The sequence below is a fragment of the Hydractinia symbiolongicarpus genome, chromosome 4, assembly GCF_029227915.1.
Source record: "Hydractinia symbiolongicarpus strain clone_291-10 chromosome 4, HSymV2.1, whole genome shotgun sequence".
Lineage (NCBI taxonomy): Eukaryota > Metazoa > Cnidaria > Hydrozoa > Anthoathecata > Hydractiniidae > Hydractinia > Hydractinia symbiolongicarpus.
In genome coordinates, this window is record NC_079878.1 from 16,372,412 (window position 1) to 16,396,665 (window position 24,254).

The 24,254-nt window shown below is 34.7% G+C and overlaps 2 protein-coding genes and 1 long non-coding RNA gene across 5 annotated transcripts in view; 2 read left to right on the forward strand and 1 right to left on the reverse strand.

Moving 5' to 3' along the window:
• LOC130641586 (peroxisomal targeting signal 1 receptor-like) overlaps window positions 1-24,254 on the forward strand; it is a 94,577-nt gene that overhangs the window by 5,825 nt on the left and 64,498 nt on the right. For all 3 annotated transcript variants that reach the window (XM_057448458.1, XM_057448457.1, XM_057448459.1), the window contains exons 3-4: window positions 2,750-2,864; window positions 5,275-5,346. In XM_057448458.1, coding sequence (XP_057304441.1) covers window positions 2,750-2,864; window positions 5,275-5,346 — 187 coding nt within the window. The remainder of the gene's footprint in view (window positions 1-2,749; window positions 2,865-5,274; window positions 5,347-24,254) is intronic.
• Window positions 9,356-13,044, reverse strand: LOC130641585 (uncharacterized). Its single transcript, XM_057448456.1, has 4 exons — window positions 12,906-13,044; window positions 12,716-12,775; window positions 12,558-12,619; window positions 9,356-12,474 (listed from the first exon to the last, which is right to left on the reverse strand). Exon 4 carries the CDS (start codon window positions 12,449-12,451, stop codon window positions 10,052-10,054), a length of 2,400 nt encoding a protein of 799 aa, XP_057304439.1. The 5' UTR covers window positions 12,452-12,474; window positions 12,558-12,619; window positions 12,716-12,775; window positions 12,906-13,044; the 3' UTR covers window positions 9,356-10,051.
• Window positions 12,313-15,628, forward strand: LOC130641592 (uncharacterized). The gene is made up of 2 exons (XR_008982475.1): window positions 12,313-12,579; window positions 12,738-15,628. It is a non-coding gene; the product is annotated as an uncharacterized LOC130641592 (long non-coding RNA).

Sequence of the window (24,254 nt, forward strand, 5' to 3'; positions counted from 1 at the left end):
TCTGAAACCATAGCAGGTCCCATGTAATTGGTTTTTTTCTTTATGCTGCAAGTGTTATTTTCATTCAAACAATTTTAAAAAAGAAACCCACGTGCAGTATAATTTTTTTTCTGTATAAATTTTGTTAAAATGTAGCTGCACTTTCTGAATGAATTTTGAAGTTTTATTTGAGCCATGGGATAAAGATATTTTTTAATTTGAAAACGAAGCATATTTTTTCCATTCGCTTGTGATGAGTCTACAAATGATGATGATGATGATGATGATCATCATAATAATAATAATAATAATAATAATAATAATAATAATAATAATAATAATAATAATAATAATAATAATAATAATAATAATAATAATAATAATAATAATAATACAAACTTAAAAATTTATTTTATGCGTCTGTCTGTCACGCAAAATGGTAACCGAAGTAGCGAGACATACGAGCTGTGAATAAAGGATGTGTGAACCCGTGGATTTTTCCACGGGCCACCTACTAGTATGTTTTAAGTTTTCTTTAGCGATTTAATTGGCTTTATAAAATTTTTAAATACACATATTTTTAAATACGAATTCCGTATTTTTTGGAAATACAAAATACGGTTTTTAAAAAAATATGCGTATTTTTAAATACACAATTTTTATTTTTGAAAATACGAAATACAGAATTCTATTGTTTTAAAAATACAAATTAAAAATAGAAGTAGCCGATTTTCCTAGAGAGCATCACATTTGTCGACGTAATTACCAACATATTTTCTAAACATGTACCTTAGCGTCAGCAATTATTTAACATGATGAAGTTGCATATAAGAGTTCCTAGTCTTTGTGAGATCAGACGTGTAAAAAAAAGCTGAAAATATAACAACGGAAAAAAGTATGTGTTTTTCCAGAGCATAGTTCAGTTGCCTCCTACGGCAATACACGAACAACAAACTCTTAGCAAAAAATTGGTTAGTTTTGCTCTTCAACTGCATCATTAAAAACAGTTTGTCACCAATGTAGTTTGATTTAATCATTGCAGAAAATGCTAAAATATATTTAATAAAATGCCTGTTTTCTGCATCAATCTTTAATGTTTACAAAATTAACTATTATTATTTGATTTTTCTTTGCTTTTCTGTGGTAAAAATAATATTTTTTATTTAGGAGGTAGCTAAAACATTTTTTTGTGTTTTGTTAAGTTTAAAAATTTAGAAGCTGTCACAGTATCCTAATAAGCCCGAATATAGCCACAGCAGTTATTTGTCGACGGTAAAAATGGCGAATTATGGGGGTTTCGTTCGACATTAATGTACGATGCATGCTTTTAAAAGGTCTAATCATGGAGGTGCCAAGCCGTTCAGAACCAAAAGGCCTGGGGACAAGTTTAGCATACTCTAAATTCAAAACTGATTTCCCCACATTTTCGTATCTAAACATTCTTAGGACGAAACCAGCGTTGATGTTTGCGCTACATATTGGGAGAATATCATAAGAAAACAAACTTTAATTAGACAGTTATTTGTGTCTCTTCCTGTATTGTGGGATGAATTAAAGTAGTATTCTTTTTTATTGATTTTTAAATATTTTTTATTAAAATATATATCCACCTACTGAGTAACTTAGGCAAACTCGTCCCCAAGGATTGTTGAGAACAAGGTTGACAATACTCACTTGAGCATCATACCCGTCCTAGGTCGACAGGTTATAGATCAGTAATTTTTACAACCTGTTTCTTGAAATGAATTCTTTTAAATTTGAAGTAAAACAAATCATGCACACACCTGCTAATATATTATTTTTTTGTTTTATTGCTTGGTTGGCTGGTGTATCATGTTGAATTATTTTTTTAAACAAAAACAAATCATTCGTACAGAGATCGGTGTGGAAAGTACGTTGAATTTTTTTGACTTTGTTGCGACAGTATATTAATTGTTTTTGGCTATGAAAGTCCTTAATAATAGCGAGTGAAAGTCAGTAATGTTGAAAGCGCTACTGAAATATTACATAACAGGGTCACGTGACACTAAAAAAAGTCTGAAATTTTTAACGAACAAGAAGATCGAAGCGGTCATTAAGGTGACAAGAAAAAGTAATACTTAAGTAATAAAGCTATATCTGGAGTTACATGAAGTTTTAACAAAAAGTAAATATTATTTAGCATTTCTCATACAAATCTTTTAGGTGAGTCTAGCTTGTAAAAGTACCTCGGAATCCCTTTTGATTAAAAATTTCTTATACAAAAGTTTTGTTATGAATATGTGCACAGTCAAAGTTACAGACTAGTTTATCATAATAAGTAGAGCATATATCATTGCATTTGGTTTACTTTTTAGAATGAAATTCAATTTCAGTTATGACTCATGAAGTTTGTTATTTAACATGTTGATAAAGGATATAACGGTTAAAGTAAATCCCCAATATCCATGGTTTGAGACAAAAGTTTTTTTGTTTAAGTAATTCCAATGCAGAATCAGACGGAAAGTTTCAGTTTTTAAAAATCGCTTTTTGAACTCATTGTGGTCAAAGTTGTTAAGCTTCAATTTAATTTTTCAAAGAAAGAGGGTTAGCTTTTTGGTTCGTCCTGTTGGAAGTGTGAAACAAAACCAGAAGTTTTAGAGCTGTTGACTCAATTAAAGAAACCCACCATTCACTATAGGAAAATTGAGAAAATATCAAAAAAATAGTTCTAGGTTTATTTCTCCTTTAAATGTGATTCTAAACAAATGTGTTCTGGGACATTTTCCAGTGTTTATAATTTTCTTTTCAGCAATATGTGAGGGATGGGGTGCTTGTACCACAAACATTTGACATGCAAACATTACTTGATGAAATGAATAGCATACAAACAATAAGAAAAATGGCAAGGACAAGTCCATCTCAAGGTAAGGTCTGAGAAAAGCAGTGTTTCTTTAGGAAATGCAAAGTTAACATGATAAAGAGTTTTGCTGAAGCCTTCTAAAAAATCTGTTAATTTTACAAGTTGAACTTGAGCTAAAAGCCCAATATCCAATTACACAGGATGGCCACAGATTTAATTTAATTTCAGGAGATCTTATTTATTTATTTTTAAAACAATTGAATTTATGTATTTTTAAAACAATTGAATTCCGTATTTCGTATTTTTAAAAATACGAATTGCGTATTAAAAATATGGATATATTTTTAAAAACCGTATTTCGTATTATAATAATTATGACGTCATCTAAAATTTCATAATGGTTCTATGCTCTTTTAATAAGGATATTCAGATAGAATATCAAATTATCATGACAAAACTGAAGTTTATAGAGCAATATATTCTGGTTGGATTTTATTTTGCTTTGAAAAAAATTATTATTTTAAAAACGAGGCTATTGTTAGAAAGCTCGTCTATAGGAAGGGTTTGACCGTAACTTTCAGCTCGCAGTTGAGGCACTTAAGGAACAAAAATATTTATGAAATTAGGTAATTTGTTCTACCTTTTGATAAGGAACTTAGGGATGAGAATAATTTTTAGTATCGACCTCTTTACTTAAGTTTTGCATAATTAGGAATTTCAGGAAAGGTCTATTTGTATCAAAAAATACGCGCATTTTTAAAAATACGTATTTCTAAAAATACGCATTTCTAAAAATACCCTGTAGATTTAAAATACAAAGACACAAAAAAGTAATGTCTGGCTAGGGATCGTCTCCGAGATCGTTTCATTTTTTATAAGAATTGAAAGTTGCTGTATTTTACTCTAAAATGACGAGAAAACGTCCCTGCGAAGCTCTAAATTTGCCGTATTTCATTTTGAAATGACGAGGTTTTAAACGTTTTTTAAAAACGAAGCTTTAAAGTTGCCGTATTTCATTCTAAAGTGACGAGAAAACTTTCCTGTGAAGCTGTAAAGTTGCCGTATTTCATTCTAAAATGATGAGAAAACTTTCCTGTGAAGCTCTGAAGTTGCCGTATTTCCTTCTAAAATATTGAGAAAACTTTCCTGTGAAGCTTTAAAGTTGCTGTATATCATTCTATAATGTCGAGAAAACTTTCCTGTGAAGCTCTAAAGTTGCCAAATTTCATTCTAAAATGTCGAGAAAACTTTCCTGTGAAGCTTTAAATTTGCATATAACATTCTAAAATGACGAGAAAATGTCCCTGTGAAATCATTGAGCCAATTTAAAACTATTAAAAACAAACTTGTAAAATTAAGATTTTTTCTATTCAGTTTATTCAACCACTCACTTGATACACTAATAGTTTTAAAAATACAAAATTCTATTTTTAAAAATAGAATTTCGCATTTTTTAAAATACGAAAATTCGTATTTCGTATTTTTTATAATACACATATTTTAAAATACGAAATCGGTATTTTTTAATACGAAATTTCCGTATTTCGTATTTTTAAATACGAAAAGAGAAGTGGTCAATTTTCCTAGAGAACATCACAAATGTTAGGAAAAAACGTACACAAGACATAGGAATTGAGCCGTTCCTTGTCTCAATGTCAGAGAGTTTTTGCAACACAATAGTAAAATATTTTATGTTTTGCTAGAAATATGTTTGTGGGATTTAGTTTTGTGAACCCAATATCAAACAAACATTTTGCAATTATATATTCTTGCACATAAGCATTTTTTCAGGAGAAACGTCCACAAAACCTTTTCAAAGGTTGGCGAAGTCCCTTAAAGGAAATTGCACAAAATTTAATCCAGCACACACTAAATGATGCTTTAGGTGTAATTTCAAGTGCATTTCTATTGCCATTTGTGCGCACATTTTGGCACTTTGTATATTTCTGGATGTATATTCTTAGTTTTAATGTGTCTTGATATTTTTATATGTTTTTTAGCCATCTATAAAAAGTCATCAAAAGTTTCAAAAGTGATTTTAGTTTTTTAGTTTATGAAATTGATGCAGTATGATGTTTTACAAATGCCAAATAATATGATGTTTTTTCCACTGAAAAAAGACTGGAGAAAAGAAAGTAAAATCAAAATTCAACAAATGGAGGTCCATTTATTGCTTGTCTCGGTTTTTGCTTTTACACCAGAAAAATAATGAAAACATATCTTCTTGGTTGCCTTATTAAGGATTTATCCTACTGAAAATAGAAGAATATATATTTTTACTTATTTTAGGATTATGTTAATAAACACACTACACATTATATATATGTAGTGTGTTTATTATTGCACTCTGGTAATTCAGTCTAAAAGTATTTTTAAGTAAGGAAGCTGAAACATAATTTAAAAGTTATAAAACCAGCATTAAGTTTTTCAGAAAGAAAAAGCAGTGTGTAGCCCTATATTTGGTTGCCTTTTAGAGAATGAATTGCTTGATTGGGAGAATGAATGCAAAACACAAGAAAATGGAAATCAATTATTGGAAGAGCAATGTAAGTGCTTTGTCAACTTTAGTATACCTCCCACTTCAAAACAAATATTTCTTAAAACACTTTTAACATCTAAAATATCTTCTACATATATATGCACAACATCTGTAAAGTTTAGAGTTAAAATAAATGGGTGTATAGTGGCTTTCAAATGCATATTTTGGGTCTTTAAAATATACTAAGTAATAGTATGTAGTAATCATTCATTGTAAGGTAATCTATAAAAAATACGCTGAGTGTGTCTGTCTGTGACAGGCAAAGTGGATGCGTTCAATTTCCTTTATTATCGCCGAAAAAGTTATGTCTTATTTGTTAAATTTTATGACGTTACGGCGCAACATCAATAATACTACTTTAACGTAAATATCCTATATATTAAATTAATGAAGCCATTACAGTGCACCTAAAACTTTGAGGCCAAATAACTTGGAAACGAAGTGGTGACGTCAATGATTTTTCACCGCATGGGTAACTAGGGACCACCTAGACCTTAATATCTCTGCAACCGTTTGTCAAAAGTACATAATCCTATCGATTCTTGATCAGCGTTTCAAGATCTATACGATGAAGGCAACAGGTATATAAATTTTTAAAAAAATTTTTTTTAGGTTTTTATGGACCATTGTTGACGTCAGCATAATTTTTAAACTTTTATATCTTTTTAACCATTGCTCAATAGCACATACATTTTTCTCATCAGCGTTTCAAGCTCTGCAAATTACAGGAAACGGATAAACAAATTTCGCGAACTTTTTTTTGGTCATGCACTGGCAGATGTCAGCAAAAAACCTAAAACAACCTATTACTTATATCATTATTCTGCCCAAGTGGATTTTTCCACGGGCCTTATCGACTATAATATGACGATATCGACACAATTATGAGAATTAACCAGGAGGCCACACTTTAGCATTGAGTAAAAATGTGGGCCCACCATCAGTTATAACAAGGAAAATAATAATAATAAATAAAATGAAAAGGAATGAAATGGAAGAAAAGAACAACACAATGACAAGAACAATAGCAAACATGTAAGAACTGAAAACAACTGAACACATTAATTATACACACGAAGAACCATAAAGCACAAGAAAATTAGCATTCGTGCAGGACATCCACATACACACACATTTACTTGTTATATGCAAACATTATGCTCCAATTGAAGTTAATGTCTTGCTGTAATATGAACAGACAAAAGTACAATTCTTCAAGTGAAGGATTACAGAATGATATGACAGATTGATTCCCATCCTACTCCCACATCAATGATTCACATTGTTGACCACCCCAGAATTACATGTCTTAATGATGTTTTTCTTTATCGCAGAGTTGTAGTTCTTATTTCTTTGCACAGTAAAGTACTCCAGATCCTGCATTTGGTACATTAAGGTGTTTTTTCTATAAAATGTTGTGCTGAAGTAATCTTTTTTTGGTGACTAAGGACCTATTACATGCCAATTACAGCCCGGCCGAATTCTAGCCTGGGGAAAGCGGGCTGAATTTTAAGAACCTGTCCCTATTCAAATACTAGTTTTTTTCCAGATCAACATTACATGGAGATCAGGCTGAGTTTTATCCTGGGTTGAATATTTCAGCTCGCCTGAAAGCTACCGGGATAGAATTTTTAGACCATGGAGAACAGAAAAATCAACATGGCAACAGCTGAGGTGGCAAAAAAGGAAAAAAGTTTCGATGGGATAAAGAAGAAAAAAAAGCCAATTTGATGAGATGTTTAGCAAATTAAAAGTCAAAAATGAAATTTGCCAACAAAGATTTTAATGCAGACAAGAAAACACAGTAAAAATGGTGAGAAAAACCATGGCTGTTAAGTAACAATAATGACTTACTTTGATTGTCTCACTTGATTACTCAGCGGTATCACAAACACAACCAGCAGGAACACAACAACACAACTTGATCCGTAACACAACAACACAACTGGATATCAACACAACTGCACAACCACTTGAGGCCCCACCAAGAACATTCACTATTGTTTACAGTCTATATTATGGAGACAACATATTAATATCAACAATCTCCCTTCTCTTTCTTTAATTAGTGAATGTTGGTGAGAATCTGTGTCTTCTCATTTTTATTAGTCTTTTTCATTTACTGAAATCAACTCAATCATATGTACACTATTTACAAACTTCTTCACTTTCTCAGCTTACAGTCGAGCTTCTTCAATTGCTTGCAAAAGTCGACTTGACGAAGCTCCATTCTTTGTCATTGGATCTGCTATTTGGTCTTTTGTTGTTATCCAACTAAGTTTTGAAATTTCTTTCTTTTCTATCATTTCTTTCAAGATGGCAATGTTGACTCTTAATCTTCTGTCCAAAATACCTTTACTGGAATGTGCAGCATCTACCAAAGACTTGCAATCCGTATAACATTCCATCGCAATCTGGAGTCCTTTGCCATCAAAGACAACATCTCGAATAATACTCGATAACCAGTATGACGATTCTGCAGCTTCTATAAGAGCTAACGTTTCTGCTGATAGTGTACTTTTGACAACTCGTCTAACTCTTTTTGACTGCCAAGCTAAGGGGATGGTAATTGACTTATCTTTGCTTTACTTATCTGTGACTTATCTTTGCTACTTAGTTTCACCCATAAATACATCCATTACCTCTGTATACAATGTTACATTCACTTCCTCTTTCTTTTTCTTTCTATTTTCGTATGAGTCTGGGCAATCTCTTTGCCAATGAAACACAGATCCACAAATGTTACATCTCGATATTTCTCCATTCATATCCACAGGATTTCTTTGACGATTATCTTTACTATTTCTGTCAGCAGTAGGTCTTGTGTAGTTGGTCACACCTCTAAAGTATCTTCCTCTTCCTCTAAAATACTGATGACTGCCATGATAAGTCGGTTCTAACTTAATATCATTTACATTGACTTTCTCTTGTTAAACTATATAACCAAAGACCTTGTTAAAAAGGGGTATGCCAGAATCCAAGAAAAAATTAAAGAGATACGACAGAAATTTTCTTTAGCTGTTTAATCTGGTACAAGGAGTAGTAGTGGCAAAATTGTATTTGAGTATTAGGATGAGTTGTTACAAATATGGGGAGGGTCTCCTTCCACCGAGGCACTTCCATTTGGTAGCTGCGCGAATGACGTTAATATAGCTGAAAGTGTTATCCATGAAAGTTAATTAGCTATGATGATTTTGATGCATTTAGTTTTTATGAGCTTGATAATGTGCCACCGTCCTTCACTCCTTGTGTTTCGTTCACATCTCGTGTTCTCAGCATTAACAATGAAAGCTCTTCTTCTTCAAGTGGTGTTATTTTGAAGCCATGTAAGAGGCGTCAGAGTGAGCAAGCTAGCGATGCTGTCCCAAAACTATTTGACAACTCCTCACAATCCTATTATGAAGCTAAAGAGGACTCTCAATTCAAACGGGACATAGCTGAAGCAATCAGACAATCTAATGACACTTTTGCAACATCTATGCAACAAGTCTCATAGTCTATTTTACAAGTTGCCAAAGGACTAACACGATTTGTAGAAATAATGAAAAGCCCTTGCAGGCTAAAAGATTTCAGATTCTTGTTCGTCCTGTGTAATTTTGTTCCCTATACCTTTCAAGGTCGCCAGTAGCCTGTTTTGTACAGAACTTCTGCAATGTTGTTCCATCGTTTGAAATAAATAGGTATTATCCCATGGTATTATCTTGAAAAAATTTTATGCAGTATGTGAGATACATGCTAGAACAAACCAACGTGTTACTGTTAGCGGGCAGAGCAAGGGTCATAAGTTTAAGTTGCCCAAAGCGGTAAAAAAAACGCCAGTCTATCAGACTTCAGAATCAGATGCTCGTAAAAAAGTAACCTGTGAAAACTAATACTTTAAAACAATACTGCACTACACTTAACATTCCTAAGAAAGAAACGAAAGCGTTTTGGCATATCAATATATTAAATATAGTCAAGGCACCTAAAAAATACGCATTTTCCCAAACTTTCGAATTTCTTTGTTTTGTTACACCCAGAGCGGCTGTAAATAAAATTGATAGCTTCCCAGCCTTTAAAATTCGCGTTAACATAAATTTCTTACGTCCTAACCATCCGCGTATGCAATAAATCCCATTAATATGTGCGTATTTTTTAAAAGTCAAATCCACTAGAAAATACGCAACGGCCCCTAAAATTTTCGCACTGCGTATTTTTCAGAACCCCTGATCGCTAAAACATACGCATGGTCTCTGAAAGATACGCGTCGGGTACTTTTGAATTTACGCATCTCAGTATATAGTATAGAGTGGTGTTTAAGGGTAGCCTGTGTATTATTCAAACAAAGAATTAGTGCAACCTTGTTCTCAGTGCACCCTTCGGTAAAAAGCTCTGGGATCGAGGTTGAAATATAATCTACTCTGTAATAAATGAGTGCCCGGAGTTACTTAGATTGCATGCTATATCATTATGTACCTCTATTATAGACATTTACAGACAACTTATTGAAGCTTGATTGAAAGTATTTAATCATTGTATGACGAAATCAAAGCTGTGCTTTTATAACTTGTAATGACAATGTGTACTTTTCTATTTAATATCAAAAATGCAAAGAATCAGTAGTTGTCAATAATCTCATTCATCCTTTTTCTGATGGGAGTTGGGAATAACGGAACAACAATGGAGGGGTGGTGGGTGAAAAAAAAAGAACAATTCAATGTTTAAGCAAAGCCTTATTGTTGGTTGGCTACAATTTGAAATTTCGTAAAAAGAGCTTTTCTGTCAACTTTCAAGTATTCTTCAAATTTCTTTTTTAGTTGTGGATACGATGGTACGTTCCAGCGATTATTCTTCAACGGCAACATTTCAATCGGCCCCCCAATAATATTGTGTACAGGAAACACTTCTATATCTCTTCCAAGGTGCTCAGGAACAGACTCGAGAATGGAATCCAGACCAACATGTGGCTTTAAACATTCTATTTCCATTGCAGATATGGGGCCATTGCATTCAATCAAAAATCGTCGAATGGCTTTACCAACATAAAGGCGGGATTTTCCTTTGGTCTCGTAAATGCATCCATACCACTTTTGTATTACATCACTCTCCTCAGCAGGGGGACTTAAGCTTTTCCATAAGTCCAACAAAGATTCTTCCGCTGTCATTTCCTTTTGACTCTCATCGTCGTTCTCACTGCTGTCATCACTATTATCGCTCTCATTGCTACTGTTTTCATCATCAGAATCTGTCAATTCTTCTTCTTCTTCATCTGTGCTTTCTTCGATACTGCTGTCATTTCCATTACCTTTACCAAATTTGATTTTCTTCTTTATTGTAGGTCTTTTTCCTGCTACAGATGGCTGAGTTCTTTTTCTGTTGAGACGTTTCTCCTCTTTTTGTTTTGCTTCTTCGTCTATTTTCTTTAACTTGGCGAGGTACTCCATTTCAGTAATAACTTTCGTTTTATGATCTATTTTCTTTCTTGGTTTTACTTGCTTTTCTTGAGGACCTTTCATTTTATTAAGAACTACATCTTCAAAACTTTTTTCTGAGGTTGGTGTGGTTGATGCGGGTGGCAAACACTGTGAAGCATCAATCAATGACCACCCACGCACCCATATTTTACCAGCAACAGGAGGTGGCATGGGTCCCATCTTTATACACTCGTAACACACAGTTGGACCAGAAACTGGAGTAGCAGGGTCGAAATCGTCCACCATACTTTGCGTAGGAGTCGACGTTTCAGGCTCTGATGTAGATGGTGCTGTAGGCTCTGATATAGATGGTGCTTCAGGCTCTGATGTGGATGGTGCTTCAGGCTCTGATGTTTCAGCAATTCTCTCCTTCATCTTTGTTGGTGTTGTTGTGCTGGTTCTCAGCGAGTCAAAGAGATCTTCCGGTTTACCAAGTTCCACCCATGCGTTATATCGTTTCAACAGCCTCGTATCAAAAGCTGTTTCAGGATACTTTGAGCGATCCAATGGTACAATTCCAGTTGCACGAAAACCTGAAATCATGTTCTTTTTTAATAAGCCATTGTGCCAAACCTTTGACAGTAGATCAACAAATGTTGCTTTGGAGATCGTTTCCTTTGGTCCTAAGGTGTTAACGCGGTTGTTTAATTCTTCAATCCAAAGTCTTTTAAGAGGTCCAAATCCACACACATCTAAAGGTTGAAGGCGATCGGTAGCATGTGGCGGTAACTTCACTAAGGTAATGTCCTCTGCCTGTGCTAGTTCGATCAGTTCTACAGACACATGGGAGAGATGGCCATCATAGATTAGGAGAAGAGGACGCTCTTCAACCTGCTCAATAAATTTTTGAAACCACTGAAAAAAAATGTCAGTTGTCATCCAGCCATTTTTCGACACTCCATAGATCGTATTTGGGAGTGGTTCTTTCCCTCTCCATGTTGATTGAAAGTTCACCCCAGAGAATATGATGAGTGGGTCCAGAACTCGACCATCTGCACTACAGGCAGCTAATGTTGATATGTTTTCACGGCCTGCACCCCATGTCAGCTTGTTGGCAACCTTTCCTTTAGGTCCAATGACCTTCGCTCTTGAGGGATCTGTTGGGAATCCCGACTCATCACAATTCCATACCTGTGCCGGGGTGTATTGCTTTTCATTGAACAATTTTTCTATTGTATCATAAAAATCATAAATAATGAAAGGGTTGCTGGTCACAGATTTACGTGCAGCACAAATCATGTTGGCTTTTTTTTTGCTGAGATTGTTCCTTTTCATGAATTGACTTAGCCAATTCTTTCCAGGGCGATCGTTTTTGAAGGGAGTTGTCATGTTATGTAGCTTTACATAGTCCTTTACAAAATCTTTTATTTGGCTACTGGAAGGGCTAAAACCAAGATTGCATAGCGATGCAATACATTTTGCTAAATCGCTTTCCTCTGTTGGGCTCAGTGTATTCTTTCGTCCTGATCCCACAAGTACTTTCCCCTCAGCTTTCTTCTTTATTCTTTGCCGTAAAACCGCCTCTGACATACCATATTTGTTGGAAGTTGGTCGTATTTGGCTTCCTGCGGATATTTCCGCTAATGCATCTTCCATGTCAGCCTCATTCCACGATTTTCCTGTCCTAGCTTTTTTCTTCTGCAATTTGCGTTTAGACATGACTCAGAGATACGGTTAAAGCTCTAAAGAGAATCGTTTAAATAAATTATTTGCCAATCATTTAATTCACGAAGAAGAAAGACAAAAAAGTTGAGAAAATGCTTACAAAATTGCTTCTAAAGCCAAGGGTTACAGACAGTGTTGACGATAATCGCTCAGTTTTGTAGCCTAAAATGAATCAAGAATAAAATTTTCTTTACAGATTGTTTGCTAACCATTCAATTCATGAAGGAAATAGATAAAAAAAGAGGAGAAAATGCTTACGAAATTGCCTCTATAGCCAAAGATGAAGGACAGTCAATGATGATATCTCAGTTCGTTAACCTGGAATGAATTAAGAATATAATTGTTTACATATATTATTTGCCATCCATTCAATTCACAAAGAGCAGGAAGACAGACAAGAAAGTACAACATTGCTCACTAGCGCTAAAACAAAAATGTAAAAACTTACCTCTGCTTACAATATTCCAACAAAAATTATCCAATAACACCTAACACAACAATATAATATATAACCAAAAAAGCTCTTTAAAACTTTTCCCAATGTTAATAGTTATAATAGTATTCTAGCAAATGATAAAGAAATACGTTAAAATCAATATCACAGCATCACAGTAAACTTTCACGCTTTATTCATGATTTAAATAAAGAAATTAGGTTACATAAAGGCCTTGCGTATTTTTTAGCGACCTAGCAACTATTTGGGCACCTAAAGAAAACGCAACTTATATAGCGATATCTGCCCGAATTAAGCTGAATCTTTTTGGGCACATTAAAAATTTAGCCACAGGAGAACCAAAACAAAGTGAAATGAAGCGCGGAACGCACATAATTACGCTCTCGTCGCAAATCTTGTGAGTGTTTGGGAAACCTTATTTCGACTTTTGCAGTTTCATATTAGAACATGTCTAATTATAACCCACCAACGGGCGATATATATGTTTTAAATAGTTAGCTACTTAGTATTATATTCCAAGTTGTTGATGAAGTTAAAAGAGCACAGAGAAACAATCTCTATTGTCAGTTTTGAGGGTCGCGTATTTTCAAGAGGCCTCTGCCTTGCGTATTTTTTAGGTGCCTCGACTATATTATTGCTTGTGGTGTAGCGATTTTTTGGAAATGTTTTATTATACCTGCGACATGACTAAAATCATTATGAAGTTTAAGGTATCTAAGATTTGACCATAAAGTTGGATCCTACAAGTTTAAAAACAAAAAAAGAAATAGAAGTAGGCGAAAGGAACAAAAAGATTATGACTACGTTCATTGGTTTAGAATTAACAAAAGAGACTAAATCCAAAATGCAATTCCTTGGTATTATTATTTAGACTAGCCGGGGACCCAGAGTCGAAACGTCGGGTTAGACCACAAGTAACTGTGTTACCCAGCGTTGAACGCCTGGAGGAGTGATTAATGTGAACTATGCCACACATTCGGGTGGAGCGCTTTATAGTATAGTATGTTATAAATCGAGTGAGGCGCAAAACATTATGGTGTTTCCGGTGTAATATAATTTTAAAAAAGTAGGCGTGCAACATTATGGTGTTTCTGGTGTAATATATTTTTCAAAAAATAACTTTCCACAACTTTAGCTGAAATAAAAACAACTCGTCGCTACCCTATCATAGAGAAAAAACAGTCTGCCAACCTTTATTATTTTTCAGAGAACGTTCCCGCTAAAAGTTCAAAAAAAAATATTACTCCGGGCTGAGTGATTAGTACAGGCAAACAATGTCACATAGGTATAATACCCTTTTTTGAAAAATACTTTAGTGTAATATTGGTTAAACAGAAACACAGGAAACAGCCATCATTAACATTTGACTGAGCGCTTAGTACAGGTAAACTGTGTCGTCAATGCGTTTAGGTGTAATACCCTTTTCAAAAAAACTTTGATGTAATTTCGGTTTACATAATAACACAGGATACACACTGTTAACACTTGGCTAAGCGCTTACTACATACAGGTAAACCATGTTGCATATCCATATAGGCGTCAAACTTCTCGAAAAAACTTATCACAGCTTCAATTTAAACAAAAAAAACAGGAAATAATTTGTTGCTATCAACGGGCTGTGCGCTTAGTACAGGTAAACGGTATTGCACATGTGTATAGGCGCAATACCCTTATCCAAAAAAAATTTATTGCAACTTCGGTGTAAATTAAAAAACAGGCAACAGCCTGTCGTTACGCCCTCTAGCTAAAAAAAATCCTCCAGCAATTTTATTTTGTTGAGTGGGTTTTTATAATAGTAATAAAAGGTGTTGCTACCTAAACTGCATTTTTAGTATAAGAAATATTGATTAAGAATTTTGTTGTAGCTAGATAGCAAGCCATTTGGCTACTTTTACTTTTCACCCAGGTAGCTAAAGAACTAGCTAGCCACAACCCCAACATAAAAATAAATAATAATATACCAAACTTTAAAAGTATAAATAAGGCTAGGTACAGCTAAGCAGGATGCTGCTTTGAAATCTGCGTTTGTAGCTAGCTAAAATCTTAAAATTGATTTGTTTAAGATCTACACATGTCTAGAAAACCTGATGATATTTTTATCTTAATATGTGAAAACATGGACACAATAAAGAGAATATCTTAAACGTTCATAGAACTGAAATTTAGGCAGTTAAATAATTATACTAACCTAACCCAACCAAATATTTCTCTTCACTTCAAAAAACTTCGCTTTGCTTGAACTCGGTCCCTCGAAGGGAACGACTCGTACCTTTACCCCTAGGGCTCGGTTTAATTGAACAAAATCCGCCTCGTTAAAAACATCTGAAAACGAAAATTTGAAGGAGTATCTAGCATAGCTCATCAAATAATATTAAAATAGCAGTCTACAACTATATTTGTGATCAAATTCTTAGCGCAGTCTTCATTCTTTACGAATATCAAGATACGCACAAAGCCGGCGTAGTGCTAGGTCGCAGGATCAGGTCGGACTTTAAAAGTCGTGACGTTACGGCAATCAGTTAAAAAATCGGGGGAAGAAGGAGAAGGAGAAGAAGAAAGAGAAGGAAAAGGCCGCCCGTTTTAATAAAATCTCGGATGTTATCCGAAATCTTAATAAGTCAGAATTAAAATACAATTTTTCCTAATTTTCAAAACAACAGAACTTTTTATCAGAACAATGAAAATAACAACTATCAAGAAATTAAGACTGAACAATGGTAAAGAGGAAAAGTTTTTAAATACGGCACATTTATGTTTGTTTACAATTTTTGTTGGCATATATATAATTTGCCTCAACTCGCGAACGAGTAATATACAAACATTAACAAAATAAAATTTAACAGTTCACTGCATCTGATGTTCTTAGCAATGTAAATGGTGCCAAGTCCTGTGCATGTCTCTGCGATTGATTTGCGCCATTTCGGAGGATCAGCAGTCATTTTTTTCCCAGTCTTTCAAAAAGCCAGCAAGTTTAGGAGTTCGCTTGCAATTGTCTTTGAAACTAATTTCGGTCAACCAGATTTTCAGCTACCTTGAGCCAGCTTAACGTAGAACACCCTTTTGATCGCGCCTGAGTCATCCAATCGACAGATGTGGCTGAGCCACCTCAGTCGACTTTTCACTGAAAGAATCTCAATGTCTTCTCAGCGCGTTCTTTTCAAAACTTCTTCATTACTGATGAAGTCATCCCATTTGATTTTTATAATGTCTCTGAGATGAATTGCGGAAGAGTTTGAAGTTTTTTGATTTCGTTGGAATACAATGTCCATGTCTCACTTCCGTAGAGAAGTATGGGTAGCAAACATTGCCTGTAGACGGTAATTTTTTGTCACAGTTATCAAATTTCGATTTACACATTGCTTAAGTCGACCGTAGGCATTTGAAGCAGCTTGCATACGCGCATTTATCTTGTCTCTTAAAGAAAAGTCCTTGCTGACAAAGCTTTTAAGATATTTAAGATAAGCGGTCAACATTTGCTAATTTTGCGTTGTCAATAAAGAAGTATATTTCTGGACCCAAGCACATGACTTCGGTCTTTTCCCCATTCCAAAGCGCTTTGAAGTTTTATTGTATTGGAGAATAAAGTCTGCGAACCGTAAGCTGTATCGCTTAGAATGGCTATATCATCAGTGTATTGGGCTTCTCTGATATGTTCAAAGAAAACTTTAATGTTCTCTTTTAGTCAAACGACTCCCATCAGTACGAAAACGAATCAAAACAGAATGTTCATGTTTATCTTTAAAGGCAAACCTCATTGTAATCGCTGCATAAATTCCATGAAGGTTTGGAGCTAACTTGCACCCTTGCTTAATGCCGCAGTTATAGCTAAAAAAATTTGATAGTTCGCCATCAATTATAAAACGCTCTTTAACGACCCATGATAATTGCCGCAGTCAGCAAGATCACCTTTCTTGAACAATATTGTGATGTTTGGATTTATGAGATCTGCAGGAATTTGTAACATGGTCTAGAAAATTGTAAACAGTGCCAGAAGGAATCTCTAAAAATTTTGGCCTCCATACACAATTGTCTCTGTAAGAACACCATCAGGACCTGGACTCTTACCTAGCTTTGTATTTTTAGGCGCAGTGTCAATCTCACCTTCAGTTATTGGCAGATGAAGAGTTTCGTTTATCAGTAAATCATCAATTTCATCGAACACACTTTCATCAACGTCTGTTGGAATATTTGGAGTTCTGAAAAGTGTTCTACCCATCTGTGTTTGATACACTCTGCTGTTGTAACTAACTCACCTTCTATTGTTCCAATTGGGTTCAAGCTTTTTTATCTGGGTCCGTAAATTTTACGCATTGTAAATAGAATTAACGGTGGTTTTTCTCTTGATGATACCTTTCTGCCTGACTTCTTTTTTGTAAAAACATACGTTTTTCAGTGTTTGTATTCGACTTTCAATTTCTGGTTTGTTTAAATTTTTATTCTTTAGCAACTCCTGTATCTCCTGATCATTTTTGGCAAACCAGTCAGAGTTCACCTTTTTCTTTTTATCAAAATTTATCGCTGCCGTATCTTGCAGTACCTGCTTCAGACTTTCCCATTCGCATGGACAATCTGAGAGTTTGTCATTAAGAAAAGCGCATAACTGTGCAATATTTGCATGACTCATTTTAATGATTGGTTGCGAAGGCAGCTTTTGGTCTTTTTTTTCATTTTAACTAAAAAGTGCATTTGCTTACAAGCAATTTATTCTTTGAAGCAATCTGCCTGCATATTAACTTTTGTTACACAAATGTAACATAAATGCAACGTTTGAGGAAATGGTCAAGTTGATGCCAATGCTTAGAATGCATGTGCTGCCAAATTTCTATAACGAAGCTGAAACATTGTCCCCAATACTGCAAAATTGTTTTACGTGCAGAAATTCAATAGCATTAAACCGTTGGAATTCATTTTACGTGGCCACAACCTTCAATCGTAGCCAACTCTTGCATTAAGGTCACCAAAAATGATGGTATGATCATCTTGAGTTGTGCTCATGATATTGGTAAGCTGTTCGTAAAAAAGTTCTTTCTCCTCAATGGAGCGCTGCATAGTCAGACCATTCACGCTTACGAATTTAAGAAAATTGCCTGACTTAAGTTGAATGCACAGTACCATTAGTTGGTCAAGTACGGGTATCGGATTTATTGCAACATTGTGGAGTTGTTTGACACTGCAAACCCACACCAGCTTTTTTTTACAAACCTCCACTCCAGTACACTGGTGATCTCTTTCGACAACATTTCTGTTTCCTTTCCGTCTCATTTTGTTAAGTGCACAAATGTCAATTCGTGTGTTCGCTAACTCTCTTGAGATAATCGTTGTCATTCGCTCTGGTTTATCTGAATCCTTGCTATCATTTGATGTTGGGACGTTCCAAGCACCAAGCACCAAGATTAAGTTTCTGTGTTGTTTTTTTCTATTTTATTTTGGTGGGTTTCGCACATTTTCCACCACTACCGACAGTTGTGGTGCATCAGTTTCCTCGAGTGCAGTAGCATTTATCTAATTCAAATTAATTACCTTGCTCATGTTTTTAAGGCATTACTTGGGGCAAAAAGTTTGCTTCATCAGCGTTGTTGACAAATATCTGCTATTTTTTTAAGGTTTTTAATGACTGAACCACTGATACCTTAGCCACACATTTTTTTATATAAAATTTTCCATCTTGAGATTGCTTTTCAGAAAGAACTGTGACAATTTGTAAAGTTTTCAGTATTTTGAAAGATGGCATATAAATATGTACATAAAAAACGTGTAGTAGGGTGTGTGCAGTCACAATAAACAAAACAAACTTGTTATTTTTTCACTCTTTATATTTTGTTGTAATTTTTGTCTCTTCGCTGTGTGTAATTACTCTTCATGTGTTAAATTTATTTATTTGTACCGTGTTATCCCACTCCCTATTATTATTGCAAAATCCTTCATGCAAAATGGTGTTAAAGGGTATGCCAGATCTGCAATCAAGTAGTTAGGTATTGCATCTTAACCAATTAATTAGTTGTAGGATGTTTAAGGCAGTGTACCTTGACTCAACTTTTCATTGATTTTTGAGTTTGCAAATACCTTTACATCATGCACTGAGCCTGGCCATCTACATTCAACATCAATAAAATGTCCCTTGCTGTCACAAATAGCTTGTATGTTTAGAGAAAATATTATTAAAGCAATATTATTTCGCTTGGATTTGTGTAGTCTATAAGCAATGATTACACTGAAAAGTTGTAACATAAGAGCTGGGAGAAAACTGAAGTGCTGCTTTATGTGTATTGCAATTTTGAACTGCGCCATTGTTAACTGTCTTTCCGTGCTTTCGTTTTCGATTATATAAAGTGTTTAACCCAGCGGAAATACCTGGACTGAAATGTTCCATGCAATTTTGACGCATTTTTAGCCCGGGGCTTGAAATGGATTTCGCAAATCGGGCTGAAAATCTTGCATGTAATTGGCCCCTAAGGACATTTAGCCAGCACATGATAGATTCATGCATTGTCTTTAAAAGCCGCTGTCACAAGGAGCTAAACTATTGCCTATAGTTACTGTTCTCTTGCAACTTTATTTGCTCATCTCTTTAAATTTAACAGTCATTACCTTTTGTCTGGTGATAGCCTCTTTAGATCGGTTAAAGTTATTAGTGGTAACCATAGTGCAGCCTCATCCTCTTTGCTACATTTAAAGTATCAAAAGAGTTAGCCGGTGACACAGGAGTGGTCCTTAACCTATTTTTTGTTTAACTTATTAAACTGGGGTTGCTGCTAAGGTATGTATGCGTCTTTTAATGCCTAATGGCAGACATATTTTAATCCTGGGAAAAATATGCTTTTTAGAAAAGCTGATACTAATTTTTAAATTTCTTCCTCCAAGGTAGTTGTTGGCATTCATGAAGGCTAAATTAAACAACCTTTTTTGTGACCTTTTTGTGTGACCATCATGGCGTATAATGCATGGAAAAAGCACGAGGGACTCAAGATGCTCATGCACTCCCTCTGCCAGTAGCTGATCACGTGTTTGTGCAGCATCAATGATCAGCATCCTAAGAAATGTGGCAAGTCAGGTATTGCCATAGTCCAATTAATAAAGACCTAAAATAGGGTTAACCTAGAGCAAATAATAAACTTAAAACTTTGTAAAACAGTTTAGCTTAAATTTAATATTCCTTATGAAATAATGGTTGAAATTTCTTGGAAATTTTCAGTTTTTGGGACCACCCTCCCAGCTCAGAACAGACGAATTGATGATGTCATCAAAAAATGTAAACCCTTGTATCTTAACCAATCGTTGAAAGCACATGATCCCATACATTATTTTGAGTTTCATTGACACATTCGGTAGAAATGTGTGTTTAGAATAGAACGATCTCGTAGGTCGACATTAAGTTAAATGGTTTGTGCATTTTGTACACAAAGCCAGTTCTAAAGCATGCGTTGTTTTTTTTTCTGTGGACTCATTTTCCGGGAACTCTTTTAGCCTATGGCTACCAATGTATCAAAGTTAAATCTGACCTGAGGAGGAAAGAATGACCCTTTTTTCTTAAATACAATAATAGATGTAAAATTTTAATAGCTATTTACTTGCCTTGCTGATTTATCGTTAGTATATCAATCTCTCAAGCAACTAGCCTGTTTAACATTGTAAGCCTTTGTAAGCCTCTTTAGTTTGGTTTGGATTCACTTGTACTGGTTTTGATATTATCTAACTAGCTACTTTAGTTTGGTTTGGTGCTACTTTTACTTGTTTTCGTACTAGCTAGCTTCAAAACAAATAATTTGCAAATTTTAATTGTTAATTATTGCTGTAATTTTCTGTTCTTCATGTCAAAATTGTTTTTGCTTGATGGAGATGTCGAAACTAATCCTGGCCGACAAAGTTACCATATCAAATTTGTTACAAGCTCATACAAGCAAGGCAATGTTCAGTTGTTTGGTGAAATGCTGGTATACAATGTATGTGCAACTCTCTCTTAGCCATTTGTTGGTCGACAATGAAAAGAATTTCAGTCTGGAGAGCAGTTGACTTATATTGACTTATATTTTAGAAAATGGCAATGCCAATTTAAATAAATATAATTAAATAGGCCAATAAGTTTCATGATTTACTGATTTATAAAACAACGAGTCCGCAAAAAATTGTTAGTGGGATAATTCTCAGTACATAGTTTGGCCATTATATGGGGATAAAAATTATATCTATGCATTTGATCCACATAGTAGAGATCAAGAAGGTCATAGTTGTGAGAATGGAGGTTCTGTTCTTTTAAAATTTAAAAAATTTAACTGATTTACTATATAACTATATAAGTGACTTTTATGCTGATGATATGATAAACGTGATGATTTTGAAAATAGTCAGTGCAATATGGACAAATTATAATTGTGGAAAATGTTGTTAAAGGAATAAACAGTTCTGTTTAAACTGCTCATAAACGCAAATTTCATCAGCTTTCTACTACAAGTCAAAATTGTATAAAACTAAATTAAAGCAAAACTAAAATAAATATCAAAGCGAAATAGGCACTCAAGAGCACAAGGCAATGTTGAAATGAAGATCTGATATCTCTATAATAATGCGAAGCTTCCGTCTGTCTGTCTGTGACTTTTGCAAAGTGGATTATATACTTAACATTTTTCTTTGATAAAGTCTGTAAAACAGCACCCATAAAATTGTTCTGTAATTTACCAAACTTTAACGTTAAAATAATATTAACGTCAAAGGAAAGTATATTAAATTAATGAAGCCATTACAGTGCACCTAAAACTTTGAGGCCAAATAACTTGAAATCGAGGTGGTGACGTCAATGATTTTTCACTGCATGGGTAACTAGGGACCACCGAGGACCAATTTGGGTAAGTTTCCCATGCGTCCCCAAATCCGTTTCGGGACGGGTTAATGACGTCATCAAAAAACCTTTAAACCTTAATATCTCTGCAACCGTTTGTCAAAAGTACATAATCCTATACATTTTCTTGATCATCGTTTCAAGATCTATGCACTGAAGGCAACAAGCATTTGACGGCCCAATACTGACGTCAGCAAAATTTTTAAACCCTTATATCTCAATAACCGCTCATCAAAAAGCACATGATCACATACATTATCTTGATCAGCAGTTTAAGCTCTACACAATAGAGGCAACGTGAAAACAAGGTTCTAATTTTTTTTTGTGGATGGTTGCTGACGTCATGAAAATTCAAATGACGCTTCCTTTTTATTTTTATCCTGCCTCAGTGGATTTCTCCACAGACTTTATTGACTAGTTTATTATAATAAAATAGGTAGTCCAAAACATTTTCAGCATCTGTATGATTTTAACGAAAACAAAAAAGTCGTCAAAAAGTCATGCCAAATGGAATAGCAGTTTTTAAGGCTGGCTTGAGGGCTTCACCAGTCTTAATACTATTGTATTGGTCACTGAAGGATAAAAACAGAATTAACACAAATTGCAATATCAACATTGCCACCAGTAACACAATTTCAAAGCCAACACAAGTACAATATCAAATTACACGAAGCAACTGTTTGTCACAGTCAGCATGAAAAACAAATTAAAATCATCAAAACCACAACAGTAATCATCACAATCAATTATTGTTGAGATAATTTGGATGGATCCAAAACCTCAAGGTCCATGCTTTGTTAAGCAGTCGGCTAATTGGTGTTTTCCTTCAACCCACTTGATAGTAATCGCTTTTTTGTTCTACCATCTGCTTCAATCTGGCTATGTCACTTCGCAGTCTCAAATCCTTTGTGACATTTGTGGTTTTTAAGGTTTAAAATAATGACTTGTTGTCAATTTTACCAGTGAACTTTGGAACCTTCGTCAACTTGCAGATTTTCTGTATGACACAAACTAGCATCGGCTCCTTCACTCAGAGCAAGCGTTTCTAAAGCAATTGGGATTTTGGTTACCCTTTGTAGTTTCTTCCATTGCCAGCAGATTGGTTTACCTTTGTTTAGGTGCTTCACGAATATGATAAATGCACCTTATGATGATCCACAATTCAAACTGGCATAGGTTGCATCTGTGTAGCAAATGATTTCACAATTTTCCATATTTGCAATTTAGGCAATGGTTATTGCAACATGCTTGTTTTTTAATTTTTCGAATAACTTTGTTGGCATCTTTCAAATTTTGAACTGTAGGTTCCTTGCCATAATTATGTTTGGCAACTATCATAATCCACATCAGGGCGGATTTGTCCAGCCACCTGAACACTTTTCCCACTCAAAGATCTCAGCATGGTCTTTTCCTTGCTAGTCAATTTTTGTTCCTTGCTAACATCATTTTCAATATCAATAGTTATCAAAGACTCTATATAACTCACTTGATTAATCTTAATTTTACTTTTAATAGATCTACATCTAATCCTAGATACTCGCATGTTAAGCTTGATTGCGTACTGATTTTGAACATTTTAAAAAGTTCAGCAATAACATTTTTGTGGAAAGCTAGACTGCCACCATACACAAAGTCATCAACATGGCAAATGAGAATTCCAATGATTTGCTTGTCTCTATATCAGGAAAACACAGCAAGGTTGTAGGTACACATAGCATTTTTTACCATGCTCTAGATGCATGGTTTAACCGATACAAACATCTCTTTAGTAGCACATTGTTCCCACTGACAATGTTTCTTTTGGTGGTTGTAGAAACAGTTCTCTCTTCCTGAAGAACAGCTGCAGTGATATCAAGTGAATTGATCCGCCAATCGTTGCGATCTATGATAGCCATATCAACTCGAAGACTTTGTTTGCCACAAGTTGGAGAATCTGTACAAACATCTCTTTAGTAGCACATTGTTCCCACTGACAATGTTTCTTTTGGTGGTTGTAGAAACAGTTCTCTCTTCCTGAAGAACAGCTGCAGTGATATCAAGTGAATTGATCCGCCAATCGTTGCGATCTATGATAGCCATATCAACTCGAAGACTTTGTTTGCCACAAGTTGGAGAATCTGTTCTCAACGACAAAATTTTCTTCAAAACATGTAGCCACCAATCTAGCTTTCACAACCCTTTTTTCCCCTTTGAACTTCTAACTTATGACCCATTTGCTTGGTACGGTTGTTTGACCAGTGTCTAGAACTTCTTCAAAGACATCATTGATTTCCGCCGGCGAAGGCGGAATCTTTAAAATCTCCTGAGGAGATGGATGGATGGATGGACGGACGGACGGACGGACGGACGCCCGAAACTTATCCAGATAAAGCCTAAATCCTCGTTTTGTTAGATTTTTTCTGAGAACGAGGCTAAAATGAGTTTAAAGCCAATAAGAATTCTAAAAGTGCAACAAATTGTGTTATTATCCAATGAACAATACTTTATTTTAAAGTTTATATGCTATCGAA

What these genes read in the sequence shown, in the direction of transcription:
- LOC130641585 (XM_057448456.1), bottom strand. Translation starts at nt 12,451, where the DNA reads ATGTCTAAACGCAAATTGCAGAAGAAAAAAGCTAGGACAGGAAAATCG.